Below are 15304 nucleotides of genomic sequence, written 5' to 3'. Positions count from 1 at the left end.
GCCGATGATACTGCACTCATCGTTCTGGGTAGAACAAGAGAACAACTTCAGACCAACGCCCAAGAATCCTGCTCGCTATTTCATCAGAGATATGCAGAAATTAAACTCAAGATATCTGAAGCAAAGTCACAAATACTTCTAGTTCCCAAAAAGGGAGGTACGCTCGCAAGACAACCAAAAATAACTTTGAATAATCATCGACTTCGAATTGTTAAAGAACTTAAATACCTAGGAATAGTATTTGATATCAAACTAAATTGGATATCACATATTATGGAACTGAAGAAGAAGACGCTGGGAATAGCTCAGCAACTTAAGTTCATGAAAGGTCACGAATGGGGCCTTAACCCGTACATACAGAAGGTACTGTATAAAAGTAATTGAAAAAATTGTTACATACGGGGCGGCAGTTTGGTCATTACCTATGCAAGGTCGCAAGATAAAACATCTCTTAAGCATACAACGACCGTTCTTACTGAATATTACCAAGGCATTTCGTACTTCCCCAACTAAGGCACTATGTGTATTGACCGGTCTGCCACCGTTGCATCTTAGTGTGGAAAAAGAAGCGACTTATCAAACAGTCGCCCAATTAGGCCAACCAGCAACCCTCCATGAGGATAATTATTTCCCAGCGGAATATGAGAAGAAGTTGATACGGCTATGTGATCATCCAGCGAAACAGGGAAAAGGGGTGAACATTAATCTCAAGCAAAATACCAACATAACGGCTGCTGATTTAGTATATTATACAGATGGCTCCCAAATAGATGATAACACAGGCTATGCCTACATAGCCCTGCGAAACCTGGACACGCTAACACTTTGGAAAGGTCACCTGGACACCAATAATAGTGTGTTCCAGAGTGAGGTGTTAGCAATTGACCGGGCACTAACCCACATCATACAGGAGCAACATAATGGAAGCTTCATATTGACAGATAGCTTATCGTCTCTGCATGCACTTTTAAATCCAGTGCACTGTTCCCCGCTCATAGCAGACATACAGTCGAAATTACATAACAACAGTCATTTAAACGTAAAGCTGTAATGGATAAAGGCCCATGTTGGCCAAACAGGAAACGAGCTGGCGGATCAGCTAGCCAAAGAAGCGGCGCAAAACATAAATGCTGAACAAATTAAGATACCTTGGCCAATTTCCTGGCTAAAGAAAAATCTTACGCAAAATATCAAATCCCTGTGGCAGGAAGAGTGGAACTCTGACGACACAGGACGTCGTGTTTATTATCATATTCCCACAGTAACTTATGATCGCCTCATAATACATTCTCAACTTGTACGGTATATAACGGGACATGGTCCTTTTTCTGTATATTTTGAAAGGTTTGGCATTACAAATACGGCACAGTGCATTTGCGGTGAGTTGGGCACACCCGAACATTATGTAGCTAACTGCCCACTAACAACTGATTTGCACCTGCCGATCCCGCCAACGAATGAGCAAGCATTTAACAGGTTCATGATTAATAACAAGCATACAGTACGAAAAATTAACAAAATTGTTAATAAACTTATGGACCTCGGAACTGACCTGTATCAAATCTAATTTTATATATGTCTCTAAAGTATATCATAAAATAAACTATTTTGAACTGTGCTAAAACAAATGCAAATAAAAACTAAGAATTATCCCTTTATGTGGACTCCCTCGGCTACATTTATACTGAATAATTATTTTAGTACAGTAATCGTTTTGGTATCAGAGAAATTGTGTATAGTATTAATTTATTGTATCATAGTTTTGAAACATTGCAATAGAGAAATCTTATTGATGATCGTATAGATGATAAGGTTATTACTTTTAATGTTTACCTAACTAGTATAATTGATAGCGGAATAGTTCTGTTACTAAATAGAGTAATCATATTGAATAAGAGTAATGGTATTGTTTTATAGCATCATTGTGTTAACTGGTATGGTATGATTAATCATTGTACTTAGTAAATGCATAGAATCACTGTACTAAATTATTACATTTTAGTAATCACAAAGAATCATTCTATTGAATCACTGAATTGTAATGAACAAATAAAGTGCAAGTTATACTGTACTGTACATATTTAACAATTGATTTCTTTACAAGTAAATGTAACATCAGTACTATAATAGGTACTTAAATGACTATACCATATATTTAAATGTTATTAATAACATATATAGTATTACTACAAATATGAATATATATATTAAATCACTGAATACTTGTATCGTAATCTTTATACTTCAGTCACTGCATATAATTATTGCTTTGGTACATGGTCTAAAGAAGCAGTATAATATCACTGTATTGCATCATTACATTATTTATAATATTCAGTGTGCAAGGTAAAACTGTACAGTACATAATTTATAATTAACTGCTTTCAAGTAACTTGTAGTATCACTGCTGTAATGATTAATTAATGGTGTAATTTAAATGTTTGTGTCACTTGGGTAGTGAGGTTTATAATATAAATGGTATTTTTATTAATTTGAGCAATAATATTGAAATTTTGAATAATTATATAGATTTTTGTTCTAATAAGCGCATAGAATTGTTGTATTGAATCATTGCATTTGAATAATCGTATAGAATCATAATATTGAATTATTCATGAGTAATCGTACGGAATCATTGTATTGAATTATTTATTTGTATAGTATTTCCAATGTGCAAGTAAAATTGTACTGTACATATCTTATTTTTGAATTGCTTGCTAGTAATATGTAACATCATTTCAGTAATAAGCACCTGTATGAAAAAAAATATTATTTTGATGTCAACACGGCATATATGATTAATAACATGAATAGTATTATCATTAATTTAAGTAATAGTATTGAATCATTGTATATTTATAGTGAATCATTGTTCTAATATTCGCATATAATTATTGTTTTTAATCATTGCATTTTAGAAATTGTAAAGAATTAATGTTTTTATAGTGTATTTATAGTCTAAGTGAAATTATTCATTTAACTGTATTAATATCCAATTTTAATATAATAACTGTGTCTTTAGTAGTAAGCTGTAATATAAAAGTTAACAATGATATTCAGAATATTAGAGACTTATGTGAGATCTAAGTATTTTTATACTTCTCCACTAAAAATTTAAGTTGGCAATGTATGAAATATAAGCATTTGTATGTTCTTGGGTTTTTGTATACTGAGTTTAAATGTTGAATTTTGCATTAGTAAATTCACGTTGACAATGTCGTCACTTATCAATCACAACAGTATAATATAATCATTATGTATGATATATCCTCTTTATGTATTGAATTGTAAACTTTATATGTAACTTGCTAAAATTACTTGCTAGGGTGTTGAATTGTAATCTTATGTGTCACTTGCTAAGTTTTGTTCATAAGTACTGTGTACACACAGATGTAACCATTTTTAATATCTATGTTTTGTAACACTAATCAATGTGCCCTATGAGTGGATCTCGTGTGGCTCTAACATGAGTCAGCTTTAGATAAGGGTGGACGTGGCGCTAAACCAATTAACCATAATGGTGCCCACGTCCTCCGTCACTAAACTAAACTAAACTAAACTGGTGTCACCGTCATTGATCCACTTTGCATAAATATTAACAACGACAGATCGTGAGAAACCTGACAGTCGTGCAGTTTCGGAGATACTTATTCCTAATCTTTGGGACATTACAATCTGCCTAGTGTTTTTACACTTCACTTAAAATTTTGTGTCCAGTTTTAGGATTTTTTTTTTTTTTTTTTTTTTTTAAGAAAGGCGTAGAAATATTACAGTTTACAGAGTTCATGCTATGTGTTGCAAAATATCCAGATTTTTTCCCTTAAGTTCTTAATTTTTACTACTCTGCTTCTGATATTCGAAATTATTAAGGATACATGCATGACTGAATTATTCATATACTTTTGTAATAAAATCAGCAAGACATATTAATAATTTACAAATATTTTATGTAAAATATCCTTAACTTTATTTCTCCCCCCCCTTTCTTTCAGATTAAACGAAACAAATGCAAATATTTCAAGGATTTCTTTAATATTCAAGACATCTTAGTACTTCTGGTAAGTAATTCAAAGACAGATATTTATATATAGATTTAATATCTTTAAAATAAAATCATACTAATATAAGTTGCTGATTTAAATGTATTTGGTTATAATTTAATCTGTTTCTAACATTATTATTAACTACAGACTAATGCATTTCAAAAATAGGTTATTTATTTTATAATATGTGTAATTTATGAAATATATGTCAATTCCAGATTTAAAATTAGGCTAACTGTAGTTTAAAATCCGTTTTTTAATCTCTAATACACGAAAAAGCAGAATACAATTTAAGATTTAAGGCGAAATGCAACTGATTATTTAGAATGTTCTTGTGATATCGAGGAACCCCATGCTCGTCTCCCTCGAAATGCGTAGAATTATTCTGAAAGCTAAACAAATATAAAAGTTAAATCAAAGGATAAATTCTAAGGTTCTAAAAATATCGAAATTTAAATTTCTTCTAGTTTCAGTACTTCGCAGTGAATTATTGCATTTTATACACTAAAGTACGATAAAAAGTATTACCGTAAATTTCATAGCAGATATTTTTTTGGACATTTATATGCTAATGCGATATTTAATAACTAAGTACCATCCAAAAAGTCCAAACTCGAGCAAATTGGTTATCATATCTATATTTATTCTATAAATTTATTATTTAAAAATTCATCTGCTATTTAATATTACTGAAACCTAGTTTTCGTTTATCTGTATATTTTGTTTTCAGTTAACCATGTAAAGATGAAATATATTTTTGCATGCAGAGATAAAGTGGAACACAATAAGTAAAATCAATTTATAGTTTACAGAATTGCTCCAATTTCAACCAAAAACTACTTATATTACCGAATACTTTATGTAATCTTGATACTTGCATTTTAATAACAATTACTGAAACACGTTTTCTGACATTTATTTTTCTGTTTAGGTGTCTTTCTTATGCATAGGATTCAGTGTGTATCGCAACATGGTCATGGATGGCTTGCTTCAAGAACTTCTCAGCGAACCCGATACTTATCCAAATTTCGAGTTCCTTGGTTATTGGCAAACACAGTTTAATAATCTTGTCGCTCTCACAGTGTTTTTGGCATGGATCAAAATTTTCAAATACATAAGCTTCAACAAAACTATGACACAACTTTCCTCGACTTTATCTAGAGTAAGCTCTTACAAGAAATTCCTACAACAAAGATTTTCAAGACAATTTATTTTTTCAATTTTCCAAGGATATCAATAGTTTATATAAGTTATGTATACATAGAATGTTTATATTGATTAGTACTTTATCTGTTGAGCCGTTAGGGCTTAGTCTTAGTGTCCAGTTGCAAAAAGGAATTAATGCCTGACGATTGAATTGGTTGGCTGAATGATTTTAATGGTTTATTTGCTACGAAGTATGATTATTTCATTTAAAGATAGACAGACTAACCACATAATTACAAAAATATAGCAAATGACAAAAAGATTTAGATTTTCATATATCAGACTTTGAAGAGTGGACTTTTGCGAGAGGGAGTTGAAAGCTTGTATGAAATAGGAAGTTTAATTTTTTGTACGATCTAATAATATACTTGTATATACTGTTTCTTTTATAATTGGTTAATGTTACACTGTTTTTTATAGGTTTAAATAAAATACTGAGTTATAAAATTTTCCCATTTTCAGTGTTGCATCCCATACAATTTTGTAAACGACAAAATCAAATTATTACTACTCATTTTTAAAATTTGAATAAGCAGTATACATATCTACTAGTATCAAAAGCTCAAAAGATAAAGCACTGACAAATATTTTGAAGTTTGTTTCTATCTATGTAAAGATAGACATTGCTAAAACTTTCTAAAATTAAAATCCTGGTCAGCAGTACCTTGATAATATATATAAGTGAATAATTTAAATATGTAAGTTAGAGATGTGGAATCTTTCTATTACCTATCCAATTCAACTTTCCTACAAGTATGAATAAGATTATATACAACACTGCTTAATTTTTTTCGTTGGCAGAACACAGTTTTTAAAGGAATTAAATGTAATTTAAAATTTTCTCGTCCGTGTAATGTCAAATTTTGATAAAAAAAATATTACTTTAATTTTTATTACTCTTTCTGCAGAAAGAAAGAATATAATAAATGCCCGTAAAACTTTGAAAAGTAATCAGTTCAAACTATCCCTCCTTTTCCATGATATAAATCTTGAAATTTTATTACAGACTTAAACTACCAATGTTTAAATTTAGAGCTAAAAAGAAACTGTTACCAAATACGTAATGTCGACAATGAAATTTTCAATTGTCAGTAAAAGGAAATTTTTAAAAAGTTTGTTATCGATAAAATTACATATCATACTTCTAATGCACTTTAGTATAGTTTTGTTTAATAGTAATGCATGAGGTTTTAATTTTTATCTTATTCTTTTTATTATTTCAGTGTTCAAAAGACGTTGCTGGCTTTGGAATTATGTTCTTCATTGTATTTTTTGCATTTGCGCAGTTAGGATATCTGCTGTTTGGAACAGTGGTTCGTGACTTTAGCACTTTTGCCAAAGCTGTGTAAGTTACTATTTCTCACTGCTTTAGAAAATTTCCTAACTCTTTTCAATTAATTTTGATATACTTTAAAAGAAGAAAATACTTTTTTTTTTTTCCCCCCCCGTACAAAGTGAAATTTAACAAGAACAGCAAAGTCACAGCAAAGAATTTATTTTTGTGAATATAGATTTTAAAATATTTTTAGAGAAAGAACAGTTATAATATTAAGAAATATATTTTGAAAGCTTGTTATAATGCAAACTGGGATGCAAGAAATAAACCTGCGTTATCAAATCATTAGTTCTGTACTAGAAGCAAAGCGCAAAGGATTTACCAAAGAAAGAAAAAAAAAAAAAAAAAAAAAACTTTTGAAGAAAACTATGTATTTAGGAAAGAATTCAAGCCTTTTAGTCAAGATTATGTAAATGGATAAGTAAAATAAAAAGATGCAATATTAATCAACATTTTAATTAGATAGATGGATATTAGACAGCGTACGCAAAGGAGAGAAAACGAAGCATAACATATACATATATTAAGATAAAATAACACGCCGAAGAAGTATTAATTTAGAAGTCAAACAACAAAAATCAACGTTATATTTGCAAATTTTCATAGTACTAATTTTGATGGTTTTACCGAACCATTATTCTCAGTTGCCAAAGTGCAAATGAAAGAGATAAAATATAGTTATTAGATAAGATAAGAATGGCTGGACAGGAGTTAAGCTACTGGCACCATTTTTCGTTTCATCAACAGATGGCGCCAGTAGCTTAACTCCTGTCCATCCATTCTTATCTTATTTTATCTAATCACTATACCTTATCTCGTTCATTTGGGCTTTGGCAGCTCAGGATGATGGTTCAGTAAAACCATGGAAACTAGTCCTGTGAAAATTTGAAAATATAACGCTGATTTTTGTTGTTTGACTTCTAAATTAATATACATACAGCGGAAGAGAGCTCTAAAGATTCCATTAGACCATCAGATTTCTTCGACGATAATTTGACTTTGTTGCTATGTTTGTTATCACGAGCAACATCAGCGTAATATCAGAAGCGGAAGCACAGATGGTAGCGCTATATAACAATGTAATAATGTATTTAAATTTTCAGGGAAGGCGGTAGAAAATAAGAAAAAAAAATATACGAAAAGTACATTTATTATAAAAACTCGTATTAACGCAACTGGAATAAATTTGTTTAAAAAAGATTTTTAATTACGTATTTGAATATAATTATAGTTGCTTGAATATATAGGTAGTTATTTGAATATTCTCCGTTGAATTAATCACTGCAAAGAATCACTGCAAAGAAATTTACTGAATTAATCACTGCAAAGAAAAGGAGATAAAAACTATTAAATTAAGATCAAGGACAAGACAATAAATAAAATATAATTATTAGACTTAGGAAGACTAAAATAACCAGAGATATCTAAAAATTAGAGGAATATTACTAAATAATAATGTAGCATAAAAGACTTTTAAATATCGATATATTTTCTTTAAAAAAAGAAAAAAAAAAAACTCTTAACACTTACGCACCGATATACTCGCGTATCTGTTTAATTTCAGTAACGAAAGAAACAGATTTCTGACAAGTTTCTTTTGGGTTTGCAACATAAATATTACTCACTGTCGCGCTAAACTGATAGTTTCAAACAAAGGATTGCTGAACATAATAATTCTTTTCGTGTTTGGCTCCTAGTAAAACGGATCACTGTTGGATGTATATACGCTGCCTCTCTACTCGATATTTCCATGTTGTGCAGGGCATGTCCATGGGCTTGATATAAATACATTTTAAGGTCTTATTGCTTTTAGAGCCAGTTTCCCTTAGAAAATCCTCCACGAAGGCATCCCTCCCCTTACGCAGATAGCCCTCAAGGCTTTGCCGTAATTAAATGACCTAACCTAACCTTATTGCTTTTAATAGCTAAAACATTTTAGTTTATTCTATTTTATTTATTCTTTTATTCATTCTATTTAGTCTGTCTATTCTTTTATTCTCTTCTGTTTAAAACTATGTAAAATAAATGTAGAAATACAGCTCTGCCGCCAGAACAATACTCATCTACTAATATTGAATCTCTGCAACTTTTTATCCGCAGTCTGAGAAATCCGTTTAGGTGCGATAGAATGCATGCTACAGTATTAGAAATAGCCTCGAAATGGATCTATTCTGGTGCAGTTTTTCCTAAATACAAAAATAATGTATTCAGATTACTCACATGAATTTACTGAATATTTGATAAGTTCGTGTTCAAAAATAACACATGCTGCACATTTTTCCTTTAGATTCACGCTACTGCGACTCATTCTTGGTGATTTCAATTTCTATGAACTAGAAGCAGCGAACAGAATTCTTGGGCCCATATATTTCCTTAGTTACGTGTTTTTTGTGTTTTTCGTGTTGATGGTGAGCTAAGTTTCGTACATTGTATTCTATAAATAATTAAATGTAGTTTTTAATTCCTTCTTTACTGAGATATAAATTTGCATTTTTCAGAATATGTTCTTGGCAATTATCAACGACACTTATGCAGAAGTGAAAACAGAGATCGCTTCTCAGAAGAACGAATTTGAAATTGCTGATTATTTTAAAAAGGTGAGCTATATCAATTTATATTAATCTCCAATTTCATATCCATAAATATAAATTTTTCCAATTTCATATCCATAAACATATATTGGTAACTAGATAAATCTCCATAAATCTCCAATTTCATAGCCATAAACATATATTGGTAACTAGATAAGATATTTACACTAAGTTACATCTCACTTATAGCACTTCTTTAAAAAACATTTAAATGACAGAACTGATGACAAAATAAGAGGTTTTTTAATTTTCATGAGCAAAAAGAGCAAGAATTACTTATTTAGAATTATCAGCCCCAAAGGGGCAGTTTGCCCAGAAGGGCTATTAATTTCGTTTTGACATTTTACATCGTCCACTATAAAACGGCGTTTCACTTTTCAAATTGCTGCCACCAAATATTATAACCCTGCATTATACTTAAAGAAATTAAATAATGAAGAATATGCGTGAATGAATTTATGTTTATCGCTTTGTGAAAAAAACAACTGTACCTAGAGACATAAAATTTGGAATTACGAAGTCCTCTACTTGAGTATGGACATGCGGAAGCCCAAATTCGGAATAATTTGGAATTTATTTTATTACCTTTTTGATATTTTGTAAAATTTTAACGAATTTTTTATTAACAAACTCAACAATTTCAAAGCGAGCAATAGCAACATTGTACGAAAAAAAAAACATTTCTATCTCCAGCGCGCGAGACTGTGTATCGGAAATTCTAAAGATATGCTCTTTTTAAATATTTTGGGATATTGCTCTTGAATTGAATTTTGGTTTAAATACGAAGAATATGGCATTTAATAAATAAAGGTAAGCCACAAAACGTAAAGAAAACACCCCTTTGAGAGGAATATAAAATCCGAAAGCTCTCAGGCTTTTTTAAAAAAATATTTTATTATATATTTTATTTTCTTTTACGAACCAAACTGTTAACTAACGAGCATATGTCACAAAGCATAATAGTTGTAAGTAGCTTTAAATTTATGAAATCAAAATTAATAGACACAGTGCAAGAACTGATGGAAACTTATAAAACTAATAAATCCTCATGTTACATACATATGATTAGTGAATATTTGCGTTAAAACAAATAAAATTTCAGAAAATCAGTCGCTTAATAACAACAGCAAAAGAAAAGAAAGCGCAAGTATAAACAAATTTACATTCCGAAAGTTAACACAAATAAGCAAGAAACAATTGCTGACAGCAGTTTCTCTGGAATTCAGTCCAGTTCTATCAAATGCTACGATGAATATACTAGAAACCGTACTGCTGCATTAGAGATTTCATTGTGTTCTAGTGAAATTACCTAGCTGCAAATTCTACCGCTTAACGTACTTCTTTTTCATTCACTCCACCTCCCTTTTTAGCAATTACAAAACATCAAATTCCTCTTCGAAAATTTTCCCCATCTTATTTTACATGATAGATACTTTCTAAAGTATCAAACCTTTTATTTTCGCCATAAGTAAGCTCACAGAGAATGCTGAGTAATCTTAGAGGCAATAACAAAGAAATTTATCAAAAAAAAATAAAATATGTTGAAGTTTAATGTTAATAAAATTTGCTTACTAGTTAAATACCTTAGTAAAACATATTTATCATTTAACTTTCTTTTTTTTATATTTCTGTCAAATTCATGTAGGGTTTCAACAATATGATGGGGAAACTAGGAAAACGTAACCAACTCCTTGACTTGCAAAACGCACTTAAACTGGCAGACACAAATGGAGACAACAAACTATCTTTTGAGGAAGTCCGACAGAAGTTAAGACAGTAAGTATGCAAACAATTATCTATTGTGATTTTTAAATCCTCTCTTTAATTCATAATTACACAGTTCATCATCATCTATAGCCAGGTTCTAGATTCCCATAGATTCCCTAGTAGAGCAAAACTTTCCTAAAGTTTCAATGTTGCAAAATAATTAAGTTTTACATAAAACGCAACGAAGTTTTAAAGCAACTAATATATTGCTTTCATTTGAAGATGCACAATCAAAAATATATAGTCTGTTTTTTGTGGCAGTTCAGGAGGGAAATAAAATCAAAATAGAGTCTTTGAAAAATAAACTATAGCAGAAGCCGCTTAACGTGATTACATAACATTCATTTTTATAATATTAACAAAATGTTAACATTAAGCGATGAGAAAAATATCCTTCAAAATATCGATGGAATTTAACTAATTTTATATAAATATATCTAATATCATATAATTACTGACTTTCGAAGCATTCTAATTAAGAAAAAAGGTCATTAACAGTTGATAGTTTACACAAAAGTTCATTTTTGGAACTGTTCATAATGTTTCTGTAAATTAGTTTGTCCGATGCTGTATCAATAATTTTAATATTCATAGGGTATTCGCCATATCGGCCATTTGTAGGAAATTCATTGATTTTGTCATCATCTTTTTTCGAAAGTTTATCGTATGATGTGCTTGGATTTGTTTCAGAAAATGTCAAGCAGGTTTCTTCTTTTGTCACTAAATCTGCAGCTTGAAGATTTCATCGATATCCATCCAAGTGTTAAACTCCCCACAATTTATAATAGTTAGAAAAGTTTTTACTCCTCATCTCCTTTCACTTTATCATTTATTAAAAGGTTTGCATGTTTACATAGTTCATTATCATTTTTTCTAAGACAAGGTTCCAAGACTTTAATGTTGCCTTAAATAAAACTCAAGATGCACGGTGACTTAATCTCTTATTTCCCGACATATCTGTGCTATTTGGCGACAATTTTGTTCTATTTTGACCTCATTTGGCGATTTTATTTTTAATTTCTTGATTTCAGTTCTTCAATTACAGCAGTTTCTTATCAATAAAGAGTGTAATATTATAAATAAATTTCATTAAAAAATGCAAGAAAACATAGAAAATTAGCAACCATAAGCAAGACTAACAGTATCAGAGCAACTGACAAAAATAATGATGTTGCATATATAAATAATGCCAAAGATTAATTAGAAACTTCCAACTGTGAAATGAAATTTTGCTTTCATTATCTAAGGCTATAGTCAGATAGCCTTTTATAAAACAGCTGTTTTTTAGCCTAATTAAGTTCATATGAATAAGTATTGTTGAAGAGACTAGTTAGTTTCAAAAACGTACTTGTGCTATACAGATTTAGTGCTGTAGAATTATATGCAGAATTACTACCAAAATTTACAAATATTTTTATTTGACTTGTGCCATTACTTTATTTAATGCATGACATGCACAAAACAGTTTGAGGATCAATAGCCAAAGCTATTTTCCTTGCTCCTTAAATCTTTTTGAAGCATGTTATTTAAGACGATATTATTTAAGCTCGCCGTTAATAGCTAAGGAATTTCGTATCATCCCACCAGTAGCTTTTCACTATGTTGAATTCAAAGTAAGTAACGAGATCTTTCAAGATGCTCAACCCACCTTTCAATACTGTAAACACGCGACCTTCCGTGAGCAAATGCATTTGATTTACAGCACGTACTTTTAAGATTTTTTATACGGTTCTCAGTTTTTTATGAACCTTGAATATTTTTATTCAACATTACGAACCAAATAATTCAAATTAAAATATAATAGTTTAAATTATTTCCTAAAGTCTATAAAATTTAGATTTAGTATCAAATTTAATTACAGAAGAAATATGACTGAATAATATGACAACAGAAATACAAGCACCTTCTATAGCGTAATTAACTGAAAATAGATTTTCAGGTATAATATTAGAACGTCTAAGATTGAGAATGCCTAGCTTAAGACTTTAAAAAATTGTTTCTTTCATTTGCATTAATACTTCATGAAATAATAATTAATTTGATTGATGCTGCATGAATTTAAATTACGCTATTATTAAAGTTAATTTTTTCTCTTTATTCGTCGCTTTCATTCTGTCGCAGCCAAAGATAAGAAATCAATTAAGTATTTACATTTACTGAAAGTAATGACCATGTCTTACATACTATTAATTTGACTTTCAAGTATACGTATAATATGTTCAAGTATAAGATTGTGTCACTATCGCGCAGTTCTGACAACTAGCTTGTCCTCACTACGTTTCTTTATATACAATGAACTGCTTTCGTTGACATTCTTTTTTATTTAACCACCAATAGCTATTTCTAGGAGTTAGTGGGGAAATGTCTCATACACTGTGAAGGAATGTCTTTAAATAACATAACGGTACTTAACGCATTATAGCAACCACCTTGGCGTAGATTGGGGTATTTTGCGGAAGAAAAAGAGCAGCTATTTTTACTTTCATATTTATTCTGAAAAACAATCAGTAAACTTAGTTACAAACGGGTTTTTGTTGTGCTGGAAATTTCGTAAAGATCTTTTTGAGGAAGGATTCGAAGCATTGTTTCTTTAGCTGTTTTTCAGCAAAATGCCGTATTCCTCCAGAAGTTTCACCTCTGTTTCTTCTATCATAGAAAAATCGCCCAAACACAAATTTTTAATTCCAATTTAAGACAAAAAAACAATGATAATCTTTCTATAAATTCTATAATTTCTGGAATTTGATATACAAGAAAAAGAATGCCTACGAAAGTGGCGACGTTGGAAACACAATATTTGTCATGCGCATGGTTGTCTGAATAATTATTATGCTCCTGGTTACCAGAGTTTGGCGTGCCTGAAGCTACTGCTATTTCTACTAAGGCAGTTGCGATAATTTGCAAGTACCAAAATAACAAGCATGGCTGCACTATATTTTAGTGTTTCATCGAAGCTTTTTAAAGAAATTAGATAAATAGGCAAGCAAATTGATGATAAACTCTGTTGTTTATTTTAAAAAAATTAGATTTCATTTATTACTACTAAAATTCAGTGATATACTCTACAAACTGCTGCAAGATGTAGAGTATCACACATGTTAATGTAATATAAGTTTATTTTTTTCCCTTCAGCTGCAATTGTAAAAGTTAATTAAATGATAGGCCTCATTATCTATGTACTTTGCAATACAGTTGAGTCTTGATTGTCCACCATTTCTTTTTATTCAATATAACTACATAACCATTTTCCGATCCAGAGATTCGGAAAGACTTTATTCAGATGGTGCTGGGCAGGTAATGTAAAATTAATCATTGACCCATTGTGCAGGCACCAAATAGTGAGGAAGATTCTTGCGATTCCTAATCGTGAGATGAGCAATATGTCGAGCGTTTCGGAATATTTAATAAACGTAACAAAATCATTAAAAAATACAGACCAACAGATAGACTGGTGTAATTTCTATCTAGGTTTGGTTTATTCTATTGATAGCAAAGCACACAAGGATTATCTGCATAAGGGGAGGGATGCCTTCGTGGAGGACTTTCTAGGAGAAACTAGCTCGTATACACGTTGCACATAGAAAAAGCCACGAAAACACCCGTGCAGCCAGCCCGTTCGCGGGATTCGAACCTCGGACCGAACTACCAGTGTTCAGTGGCATTACCACTCGGCTGCTTGTGGTCCTTATTTTCATCTATATTTTGGCATGAAGCAGTAGCCCAAGTTGTATAAAGTTCTGCGATAGTCACTAGAAAGGACGAGTCCATTTATGTCCATAAATGTTTGCTCGTGAAGAAGCTTGATTTACGTTAGCTTGGCACTTGAAATCAAGACAGTCCTTAAAAATCTGCATCAATATAAATTAGCTCTTTCGCTTAGTTTCAAATATTACTTTACTATGTTACATAGCTTTCAATAAAAGAATTGATTACTTATTTATTTTCAGAAATATCTCTTCATTGTTTTTCTTTAAATTTGAAGCAACTACACTCTATTATTTAAATTTTTCGCGTTGCATTACATCACGCACTGAAAATCGTCATCCGTTGTCCGTTCATTCCATTAGCCATGTGATTTGGCTAACTGGTAATTTGGTAATTTATCTTTCAAATTATAGCAACATGTTAGTCAAAAGAAACTTAGTACTTCCTTCATGGGACAATGCGCTGTGTCTATTTAAGCCAAATTAGAGATTACGATAATTAATGAACATATCCATTAATTATCAAAATCTACAGCATCACTGTTAGAAAATATACATAGTCTGAAATAAGCATGTAATCGCAAGTGTCTTAAGAACATGAGCTCGTAGGACTTTTATAGTGTTCTGGAGCCCTTACTTACTCTAATTTTCTCACGA

The 15304-nt window shown here is 30.7% G+C and overlaps 1 protein-coding gene across 1 annotated transcript in view; it reads left to right on the top strand.

Annotated features, from left to right (window-relative positions):
• LOC118179714 (polycystin-2-like) overlaps positions 1 to 15304 on the top strand; it is a 143051-nt gene that overhangs the window by 81433 nt on the left and 46314 nt on the right. Inside the window, exons 8-13 of the mRNA XM_085821915.1 lie at positions 3993 to 4058; positions 4975 to 5205; positions 6473 to 6594; positions 8873 to 8993; positions 9084 to 9182; positions 10822 to 10952. Of these exons, the coding sequence (XP_085678041.1) occupies positions 3993 to 4058; positions 4975 to 5205; positions 6473 to 6594; positions 8873 to 8993; positions 9084 to 9182; positions 10822 to 10952 (770 nt within the window). The remainder of the gene's footprint in view (positions 1 to 3992; positions 4059 to 4974; positions 5206 to 6472; positions 6595 to 8872; positions 8994 to 9083; positions 9183 to 10821; positions 10953 to 15304) is intronic.

Source organism: Stegodyphus dumicola, chromosome 8 (genome assembly GCF_044657685.1).
Source record: "Stegodyphus dumicola isolate Sdum_Otavi_A_Nest chromosome 8, ASM4465768v1".
Classification (NCBI taxonomy): domain Eukaryota; kingdom Metazoa; phylum Arthropoda; class Arachnida; order Araneae; family Eresidae; genus Stegodyphus; species Stegodyphus dumicola.
This window is presented reverse-complemented; position numbering and strand designations above follow the sequence as displayed.